The sequence below is a fragment of the Hyla sarda genome, chromosome 5 (genome assembly GCF_029499605.1).
Source record: "Hyla sarda isolate aHylSar1 chromosome 5, aHylSar1.hap1, whole genome shotgun sequence".
Classification (NCBI taxonomy): Eukaryota; Metazoa; Chordata; class Amphibia; order Anura; family Hylidae; genus Hyla; species Hyla sarda.
The window spans coordinates 165,932,578-165,957,204 of NC_079193.1; the positions used below are offsets into that span (position 1 = coordinate 165,932,578).

General features: G+C 38.9%; 1 protein-coding gene across 4 annotated transcripts in view; it reads right to left on the minus strand.

The window, feature by feature from the left end:
* Positions 1-24,627, minus strand: part of DNAJC13 (DnaJ heat shock protein family (Hsp40) member C13) — a 244,401-nt gene that overhangs the window by 91,951 nt on the left and 127,823 nt on the right. For 3 of the 4 annotated variants that reach the window (XR_008844053.1, XM_056520651.1, XM_056520649.1), the window contains exons 19-29: positions 22,519-22,614; positions 17,378-17,521; positions 16,529-16,543; positions 8,536-8,618; positions 7,957-8,110; positions 6,090-6,193; positions 5,851-6,010; positions 1,555-1,617; positions 960-1,061; positions 417-521; positions 66-268 (exon numbers count right to left, since the gene is read on the minus strand). Coding sequence is in view for 3 of the 4 variants with exons in the window: in XM_056520651.1 (XP_056376626.1) it covers positions 66-268; positions 417-521; positions 960-1,061; positions 1,555-1,617; positions 5,851-6,010; positions 6,090-6,193; positions 7,957-8,110; positions 8,536-8,618; positions 16,529-16,543; positions 17,378-17,521; positions 22,519-22,614 (1,229 nt within the window). In the remaining variant the exon portion in view is untranslated. The remainder of the gene's footprint in view (positions 1-65; positions 269-416; positions 522-959; positions 1,062-1,554; positions 1,618-5,850; positions 6,011-6,089; positions 6,194-7,956; positions 8,111-8,535; positions 8,619-16,528; positions 16,544-17,377; positions 17,522-22,518; positions 22,615-24,627) is intronic. The other variant, XM_056520650.1, reaches the window with a different exon arrangement.

Here is a 24,627-nt window from a genome sequence, read left to right on the forward strand (position 1 = left end):
AGTTCTTCTCCTGCAAAATGGATTTTAGTGAAAGTGGAAAGTAGAACACATACAGAAATATTTACCTGCTAGGAAAGTATCCACACGTGGTTATAAGCATATTTAAGATAAGAGTGGCCAAATCAGTTTCATTCAGGACAGCTTGTCCACTTGCCAGCAAACACCATTTTAGTTGAGGAATGACTTGCAGTGGGCGCCAACCATCCATACCCTGGGCCCAGCAGCGAGTTTTCGGGGTTAACACTCCTTTGGTCCAGAATTCTTGCATCTGCCAAAATAACAATGACATTCAGATTTGCTAGAGGGAGGTCGGTGTCTCAGCAATTCACACAACTGACTATTAAATGGATGATTTTAATTGCCAGAATATAAGAAAGCTTAAATCATGGATGTAAACTGTGAACATTATGACCTACTTCTACAAAGCTGTATGGACCACTTCTTTCCTTGTCAGCATTGCCAAAATACCATTCCTTCTCACTCTCTCTCTTCATATCAGGAGATGCTTCAATGACATTGCTCTATGAAAAGAAATTAAAGATTATAAAACATTCCCACTACTGATTCAAATGAGATGGTGTATACAAACACAATGTAGAGATACACAAATTATACGGATAAAGCAATTTATCATAACTACTAAAATAGATACATGTTGAGGGTGCAATTCAAAAAATAGGCAAAAAATAGATAAAATGATGAGATTGACCCCTTCAGGATAAAGCCCATTTTCATTTTTTGTGTGTCTTTTCTCTTCGGAATCCAGTGAGCCATGTAAGAACATGTTTATTGCTCAGCCAATTGTACTTTGTAATTCCTGCTTTCATTCCCCCCCCCCCCCCAAAAAAGGGGGGTTTGCCCTTTAAGGCAAAAATGGCACAGTTACTTTATTCTGTGGGTTCATCCGATTAAAATTATAAAATACTATAGTTATGTTGAAGCTCTACAGGGTAACTCACCTGAAGTGGAACTGTGGCTCTGCTGGTGTGAAGATGTGCTAAGGTAAGGAGATCAACCAGGATCCTAACTCCATTGGAGTCCATAACATCTTTCACATTTTTCTAGAATGTAATAACACAATGTACAGATAAATTATCTGGCAGCAAAATTAAAGGGGTACTCCGGTGGAAAACTTTTTTTTTTTTTAAATCAACTGATGCAGGAAAGGTAAACAGATTTGTACATTACTTCTATAAAAAATCTTAATCCTTCCAGTACTTATCAGCTGCTGTATACTACGGTGGAAATTCTTTTCTTTTTTTTTGGATTTATTTTCTGTCACAACCACAGTGCTTTCTGCTGACACCTCTGTCCAAGTCAGGAACTGTACAGAGCAGGAGAAAATCCCCATAGCAAACATATGCTGCTCTGGACAGTTCCTAAAATGGACAGATGTGTCAGCATTTCCTCTGTAGTATATAGCCGCAAATTTTGAATAGAAGTAATTTACAAATCTGTTTAACTTTCTGGCACCAATTGATTTAAAAAAAAAAAAAAAAAGTTTTCCACCGGAGTACACCTTTAACAATACTTTGCAATATCTGAGATACCTACCTTATTAAGAATCAGCTTGTTTAAAAATAAGATGAGCCTGTCCCTTTCCAGTCTGTCAGTGCACTGAAAACAAAAAGAGATGTAAAAAGACTGAATACAGAAGATCTGAATGCTTTATTTAAAGGGAATCTGTTAACTCTATTTGCTTCCAAGCACTGCAGACACTGTTGGATAGCTGTCAGTGTATAAAGGCAAACAATACCTTTACTGGAGCTGATAGTTGTTGGGAAACTATAAAGTTACCTTTTCATTTCTCAGCCGAGGGTCAATGAGGCAGAACAAAGCTTCTTGAGTGCCACAGCCTGGCATGCCCTTCCCTTCTAGTCCCTCTTTGATAGATGTACAGAGCCTGTAGGTCAGTCAAGGAAAAGCTTGGAGGTGAGGGCAAGTGAGGAGGTGTGCCAGGCTGTGACACTTAGGCTAAGTGTATTTTTTGTCCTGCGTTTTTTGGGTTGAAAAAAACACCTGAAAAAATGCCAGTGCAATTTCCTGCGTCTGGAGTTTTTTCATCTGTGTGGAAATTGCACCTTGGCAGTTTTTTCTGGTACCCAAAATTTGTTGGGGACCAAAAAAATAAAAATAAAAGGATGCAGTAGTGATGGAAAAAATATGTATTTTTTATAACTAAATATTAATAAATTTTTAATAAAGTGTGTGTGTTTCACTTTTTTTTCTTTCTTTTTTTTTTTAAGGCAGTACTACTACTCCCATCATGGAACAGACTGCTCCATGATGGGAGTAGTAGTACCTGTACTATAGACAAATCGCCCTGGGTGTCAGTCGTGACACCTGATGCGATCGTCCATAACATAGCCGAGATGCAGCTCTATACATCGCTCGCATCTCTGCACTATACTCCGGCCGGCCAGTGATGTGAATAGAACATCACTCATTCATATTTTTTACCCAGAGTGGTGATTGGCCGGATGGTTGCAGCCAATCACCGCTCTCAGAGGGAAATATGAATGAATGAGTGAGTGGCCGGCCTGAGTATAGTGCAGAGATGCGAGCGCAGGAGAAAGCCGCTCTGCATCTCTGCAATAGAAAGAACGATCGCATCGGGTGTCAGTAGTAATACCCGCTGTGATCTGTTCTTACCTGCAGGTACTACTACTCCCAACATGGAGCACACTCTGCTCCATGCTGGGAGCTGTAGTATCTGCATTAATAGACAGATCGCAGCGAGTGTAACTTCTGACACCCGCTGCGATCTGTCTATTAATGCAGGTACTACAGCTCCCAGCATTGAGCAGAGTGTGCTCCATGTTGGGAGTAGTAGTACTTGCAGTTAAGGAAAGATCACAGTGGATGTCACTCCTGACACCCGCTCTGATCCTCCTGTATAATGTATAGATGCGGCGGACGCTCTTCTATGGTCCCCTGTACTGCCGTATATATATACACCTCTTCATAGTTCCCGCAGAGAGCTGTGATTGGCCAGATGGTTCCATCCAATCACAGCTCTCTGAGTGAACTATGAATAGGTGTATATATACGTCAGTGCAGGGGACTATAGAAGAGCAGCCGGCCGCATCTATACATTATACAGGAGGATCGCAACGGCCAATCTGTTTTAGTACAGGTACTACTACTCCCATCATGGAACAGTGTAAAAAAAATGTAAAAAATAAAGAAAAAAAGTGGAAAAAAAACACACACACACACACACACACACACACACACTACATTTTTATTATTGTCGGCTACATTTTTAGGTCCATCCGCACACATAAATTGTATCATAAATTGATTCCTGTTTTAAAAATGAATAAAAATGTTGTTATAAAAAAGAAAAATTTTGTTAGATACAATTTTTTCCTTCACTACTGTATCTTTTTATTTATTTTTTTAATGGTACCATGCGAAATTTTATTAAAAAAGGTATCTCAATCACTTTTTTGGATCGCTTAAGTCCAAAAAAGAATAAAAACCGCCTACAAAAACGCCAAAGTTAAAACCCACATAGTTTTTCTTGGCGTTTTTTCACTCCCATAGACTTCTATGGGCCATAGACTTCTATGGGAGAAAAACGCCACGATTTTGACAAAAAATAAATAAAATAAAAAAATCGCCAGTGGCTCAACATGCTGCGATTTTGGAAAACCGCCAAGTAGCTGAAAAACGCCAAACAAAGAGTGAAAAAAGGCCAAAGTGAAAAACGCCAAGTGGAATAAAATTTTTCGATTTCTCATTGATTTACAGCTAACATCTGTCTGTAGCGTTTTTTGGCCGAAAAAACGCCATGCGGCAGATTTGGTGTTAAAAAAAAAAAAAAAAACAACAAGTAGAAACTTAGCCTTAAAGGAGAACTCCAGAATATAAAAATTGTCCCACATACTGCTGGCAGTAAAAAAATAAAGATGTACATACCTTCCTCCGCTCCCCCGGGGCCTCCGGTAACCGGATCCGGTCTTCGCCGCGATCCTCTTCCTGGTTGCTGGTGGTGGGCGAGTCATACTGCGCTCAGCCGATCACCGGCCGCAGTGAAGTCCCGGCTCGGCCGGCGATAGGCTAGGCGGCAGTGTGACGTTTTTGGCCCCGGCAGCAGGTGCCGGTGTAGTGAAGAATTTTTAAGCGTTCTCACACTGCCACTCAGCCTATTGACGGCCGAGTCGGGACTTCACTGAGTGCAGTATGACTCGCCGACCACCAGCAACCAGGTAGAGGATTGCGGCGGAGACCGGAGCCGGTTACCGGAGGCCCCAGGGGAGCGGAGGAAGGTATGTACATCTTTACTTTTTTTTACTGCCGGCAGTATGGGGGACAATTTTTATATTCTGGAGTTCTCCTTTAAGAAGTTTGGAACCACTTCCCTCTCCAAGAAATAAAAAAGGTAGAAAAGTGAACTATAGAATTTATAAAATAGCCTAACAGTTATCCAACTGTGTATACAGCTCTTAGCAACAAATAAAGTTTACAGATTCCCTTTAATAGTCATGATTAGGAGGATTTGCAGTAGGAGAACTCTGAATTTTAACCTCCAAATGTTACCAATGCTATTTTTTAAAGTCATTGAGGGACATTTATCAATGTTTGCTTATGTATTCTTTTTTTTTAGTAATTTTTTCCTTACTTTTTTTTGCTTATGTGTGACTTATTTATCAACTGGTTTCAGCCTGTTGATAATTTTCTTTCACGTAAGCAATTTTTTCTTTTTTACTTTGGTAGTAGCTTTTTCTGCTCCATGTTTGAGCTGGAGTTTAGTAAATTTTTAACCCTGTTGCGACTTTTTTTTGCGCAGTTGCGACTGTCGCAGTTAATAAATACCTGACTAGCCGTAGTCCATTTTAAAATTATTACTACGTAGTTAATTTTTGGAAAACTTGCTTTTCTCGCTTTCCAGTCAAAATGTCGCACGAAAAATCGCGTAGTCGCAGTTGCAACAATTATAGTAAAGAAAACCTGACTAAACCCGTTGATAAATGTCAATAAATATATCTATGTTGTTCTATTTGGCCTGGGCAAAAAGGTTTTTTTATTTAACACCTTAAGGATTCTTTTTCCACTTTCGTTTTTTCCTCCTCTTCTTCTAAAAAATCATAACGCTTTCAATTTTGCACCTACATACCCATAGGGCTTTTTTTTTGCGTCACCAATTGTACTTTGTAATGGCATTACCTATTTTATTTTTTTTTGTTTTGCCGTAGGTTATATTATATTTGTGGGGTGAGATAAAAATAAATAAATAAAAAAACACACACACCATTTTGCAACTTTTTAGGGCTTCCGTTTCTACACAGTGCTCTTTTTGGTAAAAATGACACCTGATCTTTATTCTGTAGGTCCATACAATTTACGGTTACAAGGATACCCAAATAAGGTAGGTTTTATTTTAGATTACTACTAAAAAAAAATGTATAACTACATGCACCAATATTATTAGTATGTTTAAAATTGTCATCTTCTGACCCCTATAACTTTTCTATTTTTCCGCATACGGGGCAATATAAGAGCTCATTTTTTTTTTGCTGTCCCTGATACCTACAGAGCATCGAGAAAAGCTGAAGGGTCACAGCACTTATCTGAAGGCTTCTGCCCCTTTGTTTTAGCAATGGGGCCCCAACTGAGCACAACTTCTGACATACCACTAGGACTTTTTTTTATAAAACTTTAGGCTACCAGCACGAGAATAATTGAAAGCAATACTACAAAAGGGTGATAACCCTTTGACAACGACTCATGGATGCCATAGTATCACTACAGGTACTTTATAGGACCCTATAATAAACAGTATTTAAAACAGTAAAAAAAAAAAAAAAAAAAAAAAAAAAAAAAAAATGTATAAAAAATATATACCCTCTCAAGCATTCCAACAATGTACTTGGTATCTGAAAATGCTCCAATTTCTTCATGACACCTGCCATACACAATTGCCAGGGCTTGTAAACATAAACACTTCATGTTCACTTTTGGAGTGAGGAGGAATCGGTGGTAAAGTTCATTGAAAAAATCATTCCTAGAAAAAAAAAAAAAAAAAAGAAAATTAAAAGTGATATAACCTTGATTCAAAATACATCATAAGAAATGTTTCTTACGATTGCTTTATAACACTGTTTTCCTCATTCTCATCCTCCTCCAACAGCAAACGAAGGTAGTAGTCTCCTATTTTTATCTCATCAGTCAGACATTCGTATTTCACCTTGAACAAGGACAAAACACATTCAAGATCAACATGAGAGGACAACTTCTGATACCCTACCAAATCTGGAGCATTTTTAGATCAAAATATTTATTAAAGTTCACCAATATTGAATCCCCAGAGTGTTATCCTACTACTTATTTTGGTATCTACTAGTTAGACTACAGAGCAACATATGAAGAAATATTTAATAAGCAAATCAATCTTAAAATAATAATTGGAAGAAAAAAAATAATTAAATGATCAATCAGTAGCTAAAAATGGTTTAATTAGGAAAATCCGCAATTTTTAAAAATGTGACACGGCTCAGTAGGAGCAAAACGTGCGTTGGGGTTTGCACACACCTTGGCAAGGGTTATGTACATAACAGATATTGGGGCTCTTATTTCAAGACCATACTTTCTGTTTTTTGTCAGCATTTATTGATTGCATCTGCACTATGCTTAACCAATACGGCTATCTTTAATGTTTGTAGGGTACGTTCACACATAGAGGATCCTGCGCAGGATTTGTAACTGCAGATTAGAAGCTGTGCTCAGTCATTTAGTTTACATTGAGATCTGCAGCAGAAAATCCTCCCCATCAAATCTGTGTACAGTAGTCCCTCAAGTTACAATATTAATCGGTTCCAGGACGGCCATTGTATGTTGAAACCATTGTATGCTGAGACCATAACTCTATGGAAACCTGGTAATTGCTTCTAAAGCCCCAAAATGTCATCCAAAAATAGGAAAAAAGTGAGGATTAAAGATAAATAAGTAGATAACTATTATAGATAAAGCAAATCCTTACATATAAAAGTAATAAAGATCTACTGGGAGCTGTAATCAATGTCTATTTCAGTGTTTCCCAACCAGAGTGCCTACAGCTGTTGCAAAACTACAACTCCCAGCATGCCTGGACAGCCTTATGCTGTCCGGGCATTCTGGGAGTTGTAGTTTTGCAACAGCTGAAGGCACCCTCTTTGGGAAACACTGGTCTATGTAGAGGAAAGAAGCTTCTTCAGGGTCCAGTACAGTACACAGTGTCCTAAAAAAAGTAAAATGGAGCTGCCCTCACCTGGTGTCCAAAGGAGCAGGTAACTCTGGCACAGGTTAAGAGTACAGGACATGTAATACCTCCCTGTACTGTAGGGGGCGCTACCAGACACCAGTCAGTGCATGCACTTTAGAAATACAGAGGTTTTACCAGCAAAATGTCCATTCTGATTGGTCGGGTCTAACAGCCCTTGAAACGTTTCGCAGATTCCATAGCATTGTATGTTGAGTCTGGTTTCAAGTTACAATGGTCCAGAAAAGACCATCGTATGTTGAAACTATTGTATGTTGAGGCCATTGTAAGTTGAGGGATCACTGTACATGTGAACGTACCCTTACCAGGATATGTCTTTTGTGTTACTAAGCCATAAATATCACATTGCATCATGTAAAATAATGGGTTATTTTACCCTTCCTTGCTGTGTGTGCTTCTTGTGGGAATTTTAGTGCCTGTTTTCTATTGCAGTTTTGTGTTTGCTTTGTTTTTTTAATTATTTTTCAATAGAGAGCCATGTTTTGAGATATATATATATATATATATATATATATATTTTTTTTTTTTTTTGTAGTGCTTCTGTTAGGAGCAATATGTTGTTTTCTTACGGTACAAAGGTTCATTAACCTTTTGTATCTGTTGCCTTTTGTTTTTGGATATACTACAACATAGGTAAAAATAAGTATGCAAAAACTTGGGGCCTTCTTAGGGTAAGAGAGTTGCAACAATACCTCAAACTCCTGATAATTCCATGATATAACTGTGGAGCTTCCAAGTTCCCGATCAACATTAAAAGCTCTCATTTCAGCTTCAAGCGTATCTCTTAACTCCTCCCTTGTTTTAAAATTCCAGATCAAGTTTGATCGAGCATGATCCTGGTGAAATCTTCAAAAATACAAGCAATTTAGGTGTGAACTGTTATTGAAAGAGAGGACATGCAGTCAAATAGGATAAGACATTTCTGACCGATCTATTCTAGTTTGGGTAGTCTGGGGCCTCATTCTGCAATTCAGTCACATACAATAAAAAGGAGTAGATGGTATGTACTGGTATTTTCCTTAGATGACATTTTTATGGAATCCTCCACATAAATGTAGTCCACTGAAATCCAGCACATTCTTCAATACGCAAATTTAACTCTGGTACGTAAAATATATTCAACTGTAAATAAGGAATACAGAACTAATAATAATAATAATAATAATAGGAATAATAAAATGCAGACAAAAACCTCATGAAGATATTTTTTGGATATCAGATGTTTATTTGCAAAGAGAAAGATTAAACACTTATCATATCTGGTTTTTCACCTGTAGTAAAAAAGATCCCAGTTGGCCTCTATTTTTATCCGCTGCCGCCTTTTACGAAGGATGACAGGTTTTTGGTTTATATTCTGAAAATATAAAACAAATGTTTATTGCAAGTTTGCTCAGCAAGAATATTTGTGATATATTACATAGTGGACTTTCCATGGATCCCCACTACCGGCTAAGCCCAGTAACCTTGCTCAGAATACGGCTTAAAGGGGTATTCCACTGGCCAGCATACGGAACAGTTTGTTTCAAATGCTGTGCACATGCTGCGGAGGTCGGCCACGCCCCATCGTGATGTCAGGCCATGCCCCCTCAATGCAAGTCTATGGGAGGCGTAACGGCCGTCACGCGCCCTCCCATTGACTTGCATTGAGGGGGCGTGGAATGACATAACAAGGGGGCGTGGCTGACCTCTGCAGCGCGCATGCACAGTGTTCGGAACTAAATGTTCAGAACGTTGGCCACTGGAATACCCCTGTAAGAATATTTATGTACTCTATGTAAAACATGGCTGATGTCATGCAGGATACACTACATTTATAAATTTACATTCATCTATAGATTAACATATAACTAGAAGGCTTATAAAGAAAACCGACTGCCTATTGATTCAGTAAAATGCATGTACAGATTTAGAAATATGAAATATACAGAGACTGTGTCAGTTCTACAAGACAGACTAAATAGTAGAGATCTGCCTCATATACTAACTAAAGTCTCAGTGATCAAGTCTTCCTTGCACATAATGATTGTAAAGTTCGGGGGAAGAAAGAAAACCGGTCTTAGTTACCGAGAGCAACCAATCAGAGCTCAGCTTTTTGGGAAAAACTGATTTTATGTCCTGCGCACTAAAAATAAAGAAGCCTGCAGAATCTTTGGTTGAATTTATGTTCTCTGTGTGTGTTATATTAATTAGTAACATAGTAACATAGTTCGTAAGGTTGAAAAGAGTCCATCTAGTTAAACCTATATTGTCTCAAGAAAACTAATAAAACATTTTTGGATTAAAGCAAATCTGTCACCCTTTAAAGAGTTTCTGAATTGTAGACATTGTTACATAGAACACAAAATCATATCTATCATACGTTTATATCTTGTATATTTGTGTTTACGTTCACATAAAAAAAAACATTTTATAGGCCAAGAAAGCCTCAAGGAAACTTGGCCTAGGGTCTGCTGTGCCCTAGGCCTGCAATGCTTCTGTGCACTGAATCTCTGCCCTCTTGCATATTGATAGACCTGCAGGGCCGGGCTTACACTGCTGGGCCCTCCGAAAACCCAGCACATGTACTACTGTATCCAACAGGAGCGCAGACACTGCAACCTATTAAAGAATCTGCTTCTCTTTTTCCATGTGTGTGCCTTCAAAATGACAGCACCGAGAGATGTGTTGCTGTATTTCTGCCTGCACCACAAGTGGATAAACTGGCACTTAAGCCGGATTTTAACAGGGCTCAGCAAAGTAAGCCAGGTCCTGCCTGTCCATCAATATGAAAAAGGGCAGGGACTCTAGGCCACACCTCTTTGTCACTTGCATGGCACCAACCTCAGCTGCCCCCCAGTTAAAAATGTAAGCGATAAGAAGGATAAATCCCTGACAAATAGGTATCCCTTTGCTTTTTGTATATCCTTTGTTTTAGAATCTGTGTCTCTTTAATAAGCAACCACACTATCAAGCACCCAATCAAAAAACATCTTGCTGTTTTGGAAAAGAATAGTTTTTAGTTTTGGTTTTGCGTGGCAGTACAATTTTTTTTATAGCATGTCAAGAATGCAACCCAATAAAAATATATATGAGAATACTAGGACATAAAGTGACCTTGTAACTTTACTTCTATTTGCATCGATACTGTGTCACAATCTGTATTATATAGTTCAGAGCTTTATTCACAATTATTTTACAGACAAAGCTTAGCTGAGCCTACAATACTTCTCCCAAATGCAGTGCTGTCAGCCCTTTCTACACTAGAGTATTGTAGAGACTAAAACAATGCAAACCAATCTTCAAATCAATACTGCAGAATTCTGAAATTTTCGAGCTTGGCAGAATTATCATTTCACTGACACTGTGAAAACTGGTAACCATTTCATCATGGAAATCTGTCTGAAATCTGTGCCAGATCTGCCCTTAAATGGGCACTGTCATATTCAAAAACTTTTGATTTGTACATACTGTCAAAACATTAACCTTTTTTAATATACTTCATGAAAAATGTTATTTCCTTTTTTTTTATAGAAATCACGGCTTATAAAATCATGGCTTTGGACTCCTCTGTGCTCCCTCCTGTCTGACAGCACTCCTCTGTGCTCCCTCCTGTCTGACAGCACTCCTCTGTGCTCCCTCCTGTCTGACAGCACTCCTCTGTGCTCTCTCCTGTCTGACAGCACTCCTCTGTGCTCTCTCCTGTCTGACAGCACTCCTCTGTGCTCTCTCCTGTCTGATAGAGCAGGAGAGAGCACAGAGGGTTCCTATCAGACAGGAGATAGGAGAGAGCACAGATGAGTCCTATTGGACAGGAGAGAGAACAGAGGAGTACTATCAGATAGGAGAGAGCACAGAGCAGTGCTAGCCCACCATCACTTACTGGACTTTGTCCATGCCTGTGCTTCAGCTTGGACAAAGCCATGATTTTATAAGCCTTGATTTCTATAAGAATGAAATAAAATTTTCTTATGAGGTATATTAAAAGGGTTACTGTTTTGCCAAGATGTACAACATATAATTATTATTTTTTTTTATATCTGACAGCGCCTCTTTAAAAAGCAGCCCATTATCTTATATAGGAATTTGCTCTGCAGACTACATGGCATGGATTTTTTTGATGTATGGAAGAAGAAAAAAAAATGAATTTTTGCATTTTTTTTCTTTTTTTGTCTCTCTGCATTCTAAGAGCTATGACTGTTTTTCAATCTACAGAGCAATGTGAGGGGCTTGCTGCTCATGTAACCAATTGTACTTTGTAATGATATCACTAATTTTACCACAAAACCTATGGCGTAACAAAAATATATATATATTTTTTTTAAATCAACTGGTGCCAGAAAGCTAAAAGATTTGTAAATTATGTCTATTAAAAATATTAATCTTTAAAGTACTTTTTAGGGTCTGTATAATACAGAGGAAATGGTTTTCTTTTTGGAACACAGAACTCTCTGCTGACATCATGACCACAGTGCTCTCTGCTGACATCTCTGTCCATTTTAGGAACTGTCCAGAGCAGCATATGTTTGCTATGGGGATTTTCTCCTACTCTGAACAGTTCTTAAAATGGACAGAGATGTCAGCAGAGAGCACTGTGGTCATGATGTCAGCAGAGGGCTCTGTGTTCAAAAAAAGAAAACCATTTCCTCTGTAGTATACAGCAGCTAATTAGTACTGGAAATATAAAGATTTTTTTATAGAAATAATTTACATATCTGTTTAACTTTCTGGCACCAGTTGATTTAAAATAAAAAGTTTTCCACAGGAGTACCCCTTTAAAGCAGGATGCTTAAAACCACCATATTCTGACCCATATACCTTTTTGTATTTCCCAGTCTACAAAACTCTGTGAAGCTTATTTTTGCTTATATTGGACTTTTTGATCACTGTTTATTATAATTTTTTCCCCGGAGATATATATAGATAGATATATATAGCAAAGGATATAATCGGGTCCCCGGCACGTATCTTCTGTGTGTTCCCCTATATTACATTCAATGGAAGGTTGCCAGACCTTCCTATAGAAGTTCAGGACTCAGTAACACATACTGCGCATGCACATCAGTATGTGAAGCTTTGTCTCCATGACTACAGTGACGCCGGCCTGTTATTGGCCCAGGGCTCCGTAATTCCTTCTGTGCGCAGGCGCCCTGATGTCTGTCATGGCGCGATGCGCCGGAAGTTAGAGTGGCATCCCACATGTGCAGTCCAAACATGGTACAGCCGTCTTACATGGTAATTATAATCGCATTATACACTGTAATCATCTAATTATGTATGATTTGCCTCTCTTACGTGGTTTTATTGTCACCAGCACTATTATTGTATTTTAACATATGCGGAACACTGCAAAGTGGTGTGAAGCATTAATGTTTCTTAAACTCAATATGCACGGATGCACTTTATTAATATGTATTATTGATATATATTTTTTGATACTGTAATCACTGACATCACATTGTTAAACAATTAAGTCTATGCACACCTTTGTATAAATATCCTGTTAGTCACACTGGTTGTTGGAGCTTGAGAAAGACTGCAATTGGGCAGTTGAAAAGTTGTTCTTGATGTTGGGTCAATAAACCTGATTCACCTATCCATTGGAGTGCTGCGGTCTCTCGTTTGTGGATATATATATATATATATATATATATATATATATATATATATATATACATACACACACACACACCAAAATAAACAATTCTGGCATCTGATATATTTATGTTTATGCCATTTACTGTATGGTTTCATTAACATTATATTTTAATAGTTTAGACATGGCATTGCATGTGGCAATACCAAATATGTTTAAAGCTTTTTTTTTTTTTTTTTTTTGGGAAAAGGGGGGTAATTCGAATTTTTATTAGGGGAGAGATATCTTTTAAAAAAATATTATTTTATTCAAACCCATAGGGGACTATTATAAGCAATCTTTTGATTGCTTTTACTGTTAAATGCTATGCAATAACAATAACATAAGCAATATCAGCGCTCCGCTTGTACAGCCTGCTGTAACACCTTAACTCATCGATCCTTACGATTATGAAGCGGACAGGTGGATTTTCAACAGTGGGTGGTTGCGATGAGAGCCTTGAACCCACCGGCACCTGTCATTTTAGCTTCAAGATGACATGTTTGTAATTGATCATGGCATCTACAGGATTAAAGGATTGTTGATGTCTATTATCAGAAGTGAGTACTGGCTGTTAGCAGCCAGTACACACTGGGTATGAAGCAAGCTCTGCTACTGAGCTGCCTTTACAAATGTTTGATCTATCCGCATCAAGTTACAGAGTAGGAGTAGATGGGAAGGTTGTTCTATAGTTTTGAGGAAATTGATCCATCAAACTTGTAAATTATTGATCTAAATATCTGCTAATTGTGGGAATTGGCGTTTGAAGGCGGCCCTAGTCAGTGACAGATGGCCATCTCTGTATGCAATGTCAGACAATAAATGCTGACAGTAACTAAAAAGGACCACCCACTGGGTTAATTTTCCATGAATTATCACAGATTTGGATGAATAAAATACAAGTTATACTGAATTTTTCTCCACAAAACTATATCAATCTTCTCTGCAACTCTGCTCCAAGCTATTGGCAGTTTAAATAGTAGTTCACTCAATGAAAAGATGAGAAAAGGAGAACATACCAGGATTGTTGAATGCCGTGTTCAGATTTATTTCATCAATGTGGGGTGAATCAGTACAGGGAAGAAGGGAGGGTGGACGACTACTGTGGGGGAACTACGGGCAATGGTCCGTGTCACGCTGGTCCGCGCTTCATCAGGGGCCTGATGAAGCGCAGACCAGCGTGACACGGACCGTTGCCCGTAGTTCCCCCACAGCAGTCGTCCACCCTCCCTTTTTCCCTGTACCATTTCACCTCACAATGATGAAATAAATCTGAACACGGCATTCAACAATCCTGGTATGTGCGTCTTTTCTCATCTTTTCATTGACTGATATTTACTGCCTATGTCTATATTGGTGAGGACTACCGAAGTTGGAGAGTATAAGGGGTTGATGTCCAGGTGTGCAAGATCCAGAGAGCTGATTGAAAGCTAGGATTTCTCTGCAGTATAGTGGTGCCGATATACACCTTGCTTGCATATTGAATGTAAATAGTAGTTGAGTGAGACAGTTTCATTTTAAATGTGCACTACCACTGACATTATGAAGTTTTGATTGGTTGGGGTCTGAGTGTTCAGACTGTGACAAATCGCTTTAACTAGCTGTAGAGTAGAGCGCCTTAAAGGGGTATTCTTCCAAAAAACACGATCTCCAGTGCCGCACCCCAGTCATCCATGCAAGGAGTGAACTTTTCGCTCCTTGCCGGATGACTAGAGACTACAGCCACCATGCCCCCTCTATTTATGTCTATGGGAGGAGGCGTGACAGCTACATAAACTTGAATGGAGAGGGTGTGGTGTGAAGTCACTAACGCGGAAACTCCAAGCTTCTGTGTTCCCGCCGCCGAGGCCGGTCCGGAGATCGCGGGGGTCCCCAGCAGCGGGATCCCCCGTGATCACACATCTTATCCCCTATCCAAAGGATTGGGGATAAGATGCTTTTCTGTGGAGTATCCCTTTAAACCCTTAAGGACTCAGAGTTTCAGTTTTTGCACTTTCGTTTTTTCCTCCTTACCTTTTAAAAATCATAACCCTTTCAATTTTCCACCTAAAAATCCATATTATGGCTTATTTTTTGCGTAGCTAAACTACTTTGCAGTGACATTAGTCATTTTACCCAAAAATGCACGGCGAAACGGAAAAAAAAATCATTGTGCGCCAAAATCGAAGAAAAAACGTCATTTTGTAACTTTTGGGGGCTTCTGTTTCTACGCAGTGCATATTTCGGTAAAAATTACACCTTATCATTATTCTGTAGGTCCATACGGTTAAAATGATATCCTACTTATATAGGTTTGATTTTGTCGCACTTCTGGAAAAAATCCTAACTACATGCAGGAAAATTTATACGTTTAAAATTGTCATCTTCTGACCCCTATAACTTTTTAATTTTTCCACATACAGCGCGGTATGAGGACTCATTTTTTGCGTCGTGATCTGAAGTTTTTATCGGTATGATTTTTGTTTTGATCTGACTTTTTGATCACTTTTTATTCATTTTTTAATGGTATAAAAAGTGACCAAAAATGCGCTTTTTTTACGTTGGAATTTTTTTGCGCGTACGCCATTGACCGTGCGGTTTAATTAATGATATATTTTTATAGTTTGGACATTTACGCACACGACGATACCACATATGTTCATTTATTTATTTATTTTTTTTACACTTTTTTTTTTATGGGAAAAGGGGGGTGATTCAAACTTTTATTAGGGAAGGGGTTAAATGACCTTTATTAACACTTTGTTTTAACTTTTTTTTTTGCAGTGTTATAGGTCCCATAGGGACCTATAACACTGCACACACTGATCTTTTACACAGATCACAGGCATGTATTAACACGCCTGTGATCAGTGTTATCGGCGCTTGACTGCTCCTGCCTGGATCTCAGGCACGGAGCAGTCATTCGCCGATCGGACACCGAGGAGGCAGGTAAGGGCCCTCCCGGTGTCCTGCAAGCTGTTCGGGACGCTGCGGTTTCACCGTGGCGGTCCCGAACAGCCCGACTGAGCAGCCGGCTCACTTTCACTTTCACTTTAGAAGCGGCGGTCAGCTTTGACCGCCGCTTCTAAAGGGTTAATACCGCACATCGCTCGGCTATGTGTGGTATTAGCTGTGGTTCCCGGCAGTCGATGAGCGCCGGGACCGACGCGATATGATGCGGGATCGCGGCGCGATCCCGCTTCATATCGCGGGAGCCGGCGCAAGACGTAAATATACGTCCTGCGCCGTTAAGCGGTTAAACAAGACAGATTTACAATGTAAGTCTATAGGATTGTCTGGGTCCCCACTTGTTCTATCAATTGGTCAGGGTCTGGACACGCAGACCCTGACCGATCAAAATTTTTGACACTTCAAAAGTTTTCATAAGATTTTTAAAGTGAAAGATAGAGTAAGTTCATAAAAGTCAAACAAAAAGAGAAAGGGATAGGCAAGCACAAAGCCAAACAAAACAATTACAGCTTGCAAGCAATACATGCATATATCAAGAATAAAAATACCATTCCTTGAGAAAGTGCATGCAAAAAAATGGTTCAACATAGTCTTAACAATGCTTTATACCCTCCACCATTTACAGTAAACACAGATTTCATCTGTTCATATTTACAAGAAAACCAATGAGACAAGCAGTGCAAACACAAGGAAGACAAACTCACCATATTATTTCTGTCCTGATTAAGAATGTATGAAAATAAAAACAAGGGAAATAGAGATTTAGAAAGAAACCTGGTATTGACAGCCACATATACTTTATGTAAGTCACACAATATTCAAGTTTTGAATTTAAAGGGAAGGTTAACCCTTAAACAACTTCTGGCATGATTCTGAGACATGTGAGATGTTAAATATCTTTATGTTTCAAACTGCAAACCACCACACACTTCATCAGATTGTAAAGGCCAAGCGCCTCCATTTATTGGCCATTAGCCATGGCATGGGGAAGGGGTGGGATGTTGGGGATTCACTAGGAAAAGACCCCCCCCCCCCCATCACTGGCATTTGCTGACAAATCTCAGTATAACATGTCAGGAGACATTAAAGGAGAACTTTCCATTTAAATCTGTAAGAGGCTGAAGTAACATACTTTAAAGGTCAGTACGCAAAACCAAACAGACTGCACAAGTTTACAAGCTTGAAGATTTTGTGGATTCAATTGCAAATTTAGAAATATGTATACTTAGGCGTACTATGAACTGGAGTACTCTATCAATAAAAAATACTATTATCATGCAACAATCCATATAGCTTCCTACTGTACTAATTGATGAGGAAATACAAACTCCGTCATCAAAGTTCACTCAAAAATATGAGCCCTTCATTTGAGGGGGTAAAAAAGTAGAGTAAAAGATAGGAAAAAGAGTCACCAAGAGATAGTGGTTGACTAGCAAACAGATCAATGAGTAGGGAAGCAGCAGCTGTGACATTGTATAGTATAGTATACTGCTATTGATGGTAAATAGAAGAAAAAAAATGTCAAAACCTTCTCACTTATATTGTATTCCTACCTCTTTCTGTGCAATTCCCATCCTGTCTCGCCAGTGCAACAAAACCAAGTCAACTTTTTCCTTGGCAAATTTTTCAACTTCTTTAGCAGCTTTCCCAGCTAACCTCTGCCATTCTGGAACTTTGTTATATTTGCCATATTGGTCCTGAGTAATAATGAAAATTAGCATAATTAAAATATTCTTAAAAAAACAAACAAAAAAAAAAAACAAAAACGGGTAAGGGTGTGTTTACATTGTGTTCTTTATTAATCACAAAGGATACCACAGGAGTCCCAGGGCAATACTAATATTTATAATATCTCTTTAGGGTAACCCCCTCTGGGACAACAGACCCTTCCACTTAGGGGCTCATTAAAATATAACTTTTATTTGGCCAGATTAAAATTGTTAAAATTAAAAATCACACTTAAAAAAATAAAAGTTTCCCAGTAAATAAATTCGGAATCTCTTTTATAGGCTATCCCTTATATATTTTTTACCCAGTGGGTGCAACGACAGGTGGGAGCTTACTCAGCTCATTACACCCTGCCTCATTAGGCTTTTTGGCAATCTTATGGCCAATATTATTTATGCCAGTTTAGATTTGCCTTGTTGTGTTGTCAACCACTTGGAAATTTGTCATCTGTTACTAAGGAGATCACTGGCTAAAAGGTCCCTCGACTCTTTGTCAAGGGTTGTGAGGCTAATGGCATTCTAATCGTCTGTTCTCCTATTTATGCACTCTCTATATGACATACTTCTTGCACCTGATAACATTGCATCACATCCGGTGTATTGTGCACCTATCCCCTTCTATTACGTGTCATTCTCTGTATTCTCCACCTCTCCGCTGGCATTTGGCATCATTTCGCATCACTCCGGCTCATGTGACCAGCGCTAGTAACCGATGCTAGTCATGTGTCTGCCTCCAAGGTATCATGTGATCGCACCTTTCCTGCCATTGTTTACGCCTCCCATTCAATCTGTATCTTCCGTTCAGAGCTTTGCGCATGTCACCGGACTTGTTCTAATTCCCGGATCTTCTCAATTGCCCATACTCGCAGTCCACAGCTTTAATCTTTTTTTGCTGTTCTTGACCACATACTTAGAGATTCATATGGATTTACTTCCATCTCATATGTGAGTTCAATAGAGGGAAGAGAGTGATTTTCTGAGATCTCACATGGGAGAATGTTCCTGTATGTTGCTATATAATTTGTAGCCGTTTATGAATTATAGGATATTATTGTAAGTTGTTTTTTATAACTATTTATGAATTGTAAAATATCATTATAGAGTATTTTTTTGAAGCGGAGAGCCGGTATTTAATCCACTAGGTTATTGAGGTTATTCTAGTTCACAAATATATTATATATAGTATATAATATATATTATATATAGTATATAATATAATATATATATATATATATATATATATATATATATATATATATATATATATATACATATATACACACACACATACATACCTACCTACCTATGCACACACCACAATAATGGCATACTTCATATTTGGTATTTTAGGGTAGGTGATAATTTTTTTGATAATATTTTAAATTAGTTCTCGTTATGGTATATAGTAGAGATGAGCGAACTTACAGTAAATTCGATTCGTCACGAACTTCTCGGCTCGGCAGTTGATGACTTTTCCTGCATAAATTAGTTCAGCTTTCAGGTGCTCCGGTGGGCTGGAAAAGGTGAATACAGTCCTAGGAGACTCTTTCCTAGGGCTGTATCCACCTTTTCCAGCCCACCGGAGCACCTGAAAGCTGAACTAATTTATGCAGGAAAAGTCATCAACTGCCGAGCCGAGAAGTTTGTGACTAATCGAATTTACTGTAAGTTCGCTCATCTCTAGTATATATATAGTCATGTTCATAGTGGATTGTGTCTGGCGCGGTAGGAGCAAGCTTCTTCAGATGGTTTTACTTTTTTATCCCAATGCATGTTTCTCCATACATTAGGTTGTACCACATCTGTGGGCACCCTTGCTATCCTAATCGTAGGGTACCCACAGATGTGGTGCAACCTAATATATGGAGAAACATGGACATGGAGAAACGTGCATCAGGATAAAAAAAGTAAAACCATCTAAAGAAGCTTGCTCATACATTGCCAGACCCAATCCATTATGAACATGACTATATACCATAACTAATTTAAAATATCAAAAAATGAGCACCTACCTTATTTACCAATTATGAAATATGCCCTTATTGTGATATATATATATACATACATATAATGTGTGTGTGTGTAGTGAATAAAATTTTTATATATATATATATATATATATATATATATATATATATATATATATATATATTGAACTAGAATAAACACAATGACCTAGTGGATTAAATACCAGTTCTCCGCTTCAAAAAGACACACTATAGTAATATCTTCTAATTCATAAATAGTTATAAAAAACAACTTACAATAATATCCTATAATTCATAAACAGCTACAAATTATATAGCAACATACGGGAACATTCTCCTCATGTGAGAGCTCAGAAAATCACTCTCTTCCATCTATTGAACTCAAATATGAGATGGAAGTAAATCCATATGAATCTCTAATTATGTGGTCCAGAACAGCGAAAAAAGATTAAAGCTGTGGACTGCGGGTATGGGCAATTGAGAAGAAGATCCAGGAATTAGAACAAGCCTGGTGGCATGTGCAAAGCTCTGAACGGAAGATACAGCGTGAATGGGAGGCGTAAACAATGGCAGGGAAGGTGCGATCACATGATACCTTGGAGGCAGACACATGACTAGCATCGGTCATGTGATTAGCGCTGGTCACATGAGCCGGAGTGATGCGAAACGATGCCAAATGACGTGGCAGCAGCGGAGAGGTGGAGAATACAGAGAATGACACGTAATAGAAGGTGCTAGGTGCGCAATACACCGGATGTGATGCAATGTTATCAGGTGCAAGAAGTATGTCATATAGAGAGTGCATAAATAGGAGAACAAACAATTAGAATGCCATTAGCCTCACAACTCTGACAAAGCCAGGGAGCTGGCGAAACGTCGGGGAGGCGAGGGACCTTTTAGCCAGTGATCTCCTTAGTAACAGATGACAAATTTCCAAGTGGTTGACAACACAACAAGGCAAATCTAAACTGGCATAAATAAAATTTGGCCAAAAGATTGCCAAAAAGCCTAATGAGCAATTGCATTATTCAGTACACCAAAATAAAAAAAATCTAATTAAGTCAGTTTTTCTTTTTTTAAAATAATGTAAGTCAACTGTAAACACATGGCATACTGCAGCTTCCCTTTTTAGCATTTGTTAGGGTATGCTTTTTTCCTTATATTACTGCCACATGCTGCACCCCTGAATATATTACTGCCACACGCTATGCCCCTGGTATAGTGCTGCAACATGATATGACCCTAATATATTAAAGCCACATGCTGTGCTCCAGGTATATATTACTGCCACACGCTATATCCCTGGTATAGTACTGCCACACGCTATATCCCCGGTATAGTACTGCCACACGCTATATCCCTGGTATAGTACTGCCACACAATATGCCCCCAAATATAATTTTAACAAACACTGTGCCATGTACCGACTAATTGTACCATAAAACAATGAATGATGCCACTGTGCCCCCCCAGAATAAATGATGCCACCGTGCCCCCAAAATATTTGAAGTCACTGTGCCCCCAGAATATATGAAGTCACTGTGGCCCCAAAATAAATGAAGTCACTGTGGCCCCAAAATAAATGAAGTCACTGTGGGCCCAGAATAAATGAAGTCACTGTGGCCCCAGAATAAATGAAGTTCCTGTGCCCCCAGAATAAAGTCAATGTGCCCCCAGAATAAATGAAATCACTGTGCCAGCACATAAACTGTGTCACTGTGACTCTTCAGCTGCAGCAAACTACAACTCCCATCATGCACAGACGGACGGTCATGATAGGAGTTGTAGTTCTGTAACAACTGGAGAGTCAAAGGTGGGGGAATGACTGCTCACCTGACAGCGTAGGCTCCCTGTCCCAGGTCCTGCGCTGCTCCGCTGCTCTGGCCTCTTCTGGTCAGGCCTGGCCCGAGCAGATGATGCAAGTAGCACTAATCACGGCGCCTGCATCACAGGAAAAGCGCCGGGCAAGGAGCACAGTGTTCCCCTGCTCCGGCCCCGGTTATTCATTTGTATCGGTGTCTTAAGAGGGGAGAGCGGCGGGTGATCCGCATGACTGGCGGCCGCGGTCCGAATCTGGACCGCAGTCAGTCAGTTGAGTATCCCTGGTCTACAGGGTTAACCAGGATCGGAGCGCAGCTCTGAGCCACCCTCTGATGGGGCCCCCCCTCACCACTGATCGACGGGACCACTGCGATTGGTCCCTGGCTAGCTTCAGGGAGGCTCGGCTGTGCAGTACAGTAGAGCTCAATAAACTGTGCCCGGTGGCGCTGTGACAGTTTATTCTCATCAGGTACATGTATGTGGTGATGCGGGAAGTAAACCCTAAACACCACGTACATGTATCTGATTTTGCAGGAAGGGGTTAAGCGGTAATATATGTGCAGATGGGGAACCTGACGAAGAGGGGTGACCCCCTGCCGGGCAACCCAGACTCCACATCCGCACATCGTTTCCAGACCGCTTGCTAAGCGGGACCGACGGCCCGCTGCCTCCCGACATACTCATTCAAAGAGTGCATCAGTGTTGTGCCTGCTCGCACAACAGAAAAAGGTGAGCATCCTTTGATTTCTCTTAAAATCACCTAATCTCGATATACTACACCATTGGAGCGCCATCTCTGCTTTTTGTCTCGCCGGTCTCTCTAAGCGGTAATATATGTCAGCTTTGAAATGTGGCCCAGTCAATGGAAATTACAGGGATGACATTTAAAGATTTCAAGATAGATGAAGAGCTATAGATAATTTGGGTATTGTTAGAAGTATGGTTATTTGATCGCTATGAAGTGAACCTCAGAAAAGATCCACACTACATTAATTAATGTCTATGACCTGTAGTATAGAAAGACTGAAATAGATCTGGGGGTTTACAAAACAGGTTGTTACTGTTGTTTATGAAAGGCTGTATTCTCTTGGTGGAACATAGAAACAGATCGGCATGATGGGCTGCTTGTTTTGAAAGAATATGATTAAAGAAACTTACAGAAGCAATTTTCAGATTATCCCTGATGTGCATTCGGTCAACATCTTTTTCCGGAACCGGATCCTTACTATCCAGGTATGCCAGCAAACCTGAGGGCTAGAAAATAAGTCAAACCATTTAAGTACAACCCTAATACAATACAAGGAATCATGAATTTAATTGTCAGTTTTGGCAGAATCACAGTTCAATAGTTGCAGTGTGCTACAAATGCTTTGAATGTATTCATGACCTGCAGGCTCTACAAACTGAGTGACCGCTTTATTATGCAGAAGGAGAAAACTGTCAATCCACAGTGGATGGGGTGGGCAGGGGAAGTCCACAAATAATGTATATCAACACTAACTGTATATGCTGCAGATTTTATACTGGTAAACAATAAAATCTGCAGCATAAAAATGAAAGAATATATTTTGTTAAAAATTTCGAAAAAAAGAATTATAAGAAAAAAAAATATATGAAGAATATATAGAGTCTAAACATACCCGTTAACCTCTTAAGGACAAAGCTCATTTTGACCTTAAGGACCAGGCCAATTTTCATTTTTGTGTTATGTTTTTTTCCTCCTCTCCTTTTACAATCTATAACTTTCATTTTGTCACCTACAAACCCATATGAGGGCTTGTTGTTGGAGAGACCAATTGTACTTTGTAATGCCCTTTTATTTTACAATAAGATGTACCATGAAAAAAAAAAATTATATTTGCGGGCAGAAAACTTTTGGGGAGTTTGGTTTGTACACAGTGCACTTTATGGTAAAAATGATACATTATCTTTATTCTGTACAACAATGCGATTAAAACAATACAATTAATACAATTTATATAGGTTTTTCTATTATGGTACTACTTAAAAAAAAATGAAAACTTTGTTTTAACAAAATTCATATGCATAAAATTGTCCTTTTCTGACCCCTATAACTTTTTTTTTTCTCGTTTACGGGGGATGTATGAGGGCTCATTTTTTGCATTGTGACATGTAGTTTTCATCTGTACCATTTTTGTTTTGATGTGACTTTTTGATCGTTTTTATGTGTGGTGGTCAAAAATCGGTATTTTTGGTTTTTGATTTTTTTTAACGTTTACACTGTTTACCGTGTGGGATCATGAACATATTATTTAATAGTTTGGATAGTTATGCATGCGGCAATACCAAATATGTTAACTTTTTTTCCTTTTTTGTAAAATGGGAAAATAAAGGTAATTACATTTTTTTTTTTTTTTTATTAGGGGAGGGTGTTTTATATAGTTTTAGATTTTTTTAATTTTATTTTTTTTACACTCCATTAGACTGCAGGCACCATCAGTGAATCTGCAATCGGTGGTAAGAGTCAGGAAAGGGGACCCTCCTCTGCCGTTTTAGCTCACGGAACCCCGCAATCACGTCGCAGGGGGTTCTGTGAGCCCCTTTGAGTTACCAGAGATTTTTTACTTTCACTTTAGATGCCGTGATCGGCATTGATTAGGGCATCTAAAGGGTTAATGACCGACAGTGTCATTAACAGTGAGAGTAAGGCTACTGATAGTAGCCCACACTCACCGTTCTGAAGCGAGTGCAGCTCCTTCAAAGCCGCTTAAGGACTCAGGGCGTACAGGTACGCCCTTGGTCCTTAAGTACTAGGGCGCAAGGGCGTACCTGTACACCCTTCATCCTTAACAGGTTACTGACGTAGCCTGTTTTGGGCTTAATGACCGGGCCAATTATTACATTTTTGCAGTATGTTTTTTTTTCCTCCTTTGTTTTTTAAATAGCCCTAAGTCTTTCAATTTGCCACTTACAGGGCCATATGAGGGCTTTCTTTATGCAGGACCAAATGTACTTTTTTTGATGTTTCTACACAGTGCACTTTATGGTTAAAATTACATGTTTTTATTCTGTATGTCAGCACAATCACAACAATACAGCATTCATAATGCTTTTGTTTTATTTTACTTCTTTTAAAAATTTTAACTTTCTTGTTCTCTTCTGACTGCTATAACACTTTTACTTTTCTGTATATGGGGCTATATAAGGGCTCTTTTTTTTTTTTACACCACGATCTGTAGTTCTTAAAAGTATCATTTTAGTTTGATGGGACATTTTGATTGCTTTTTATAAAACATTTTTACTAGT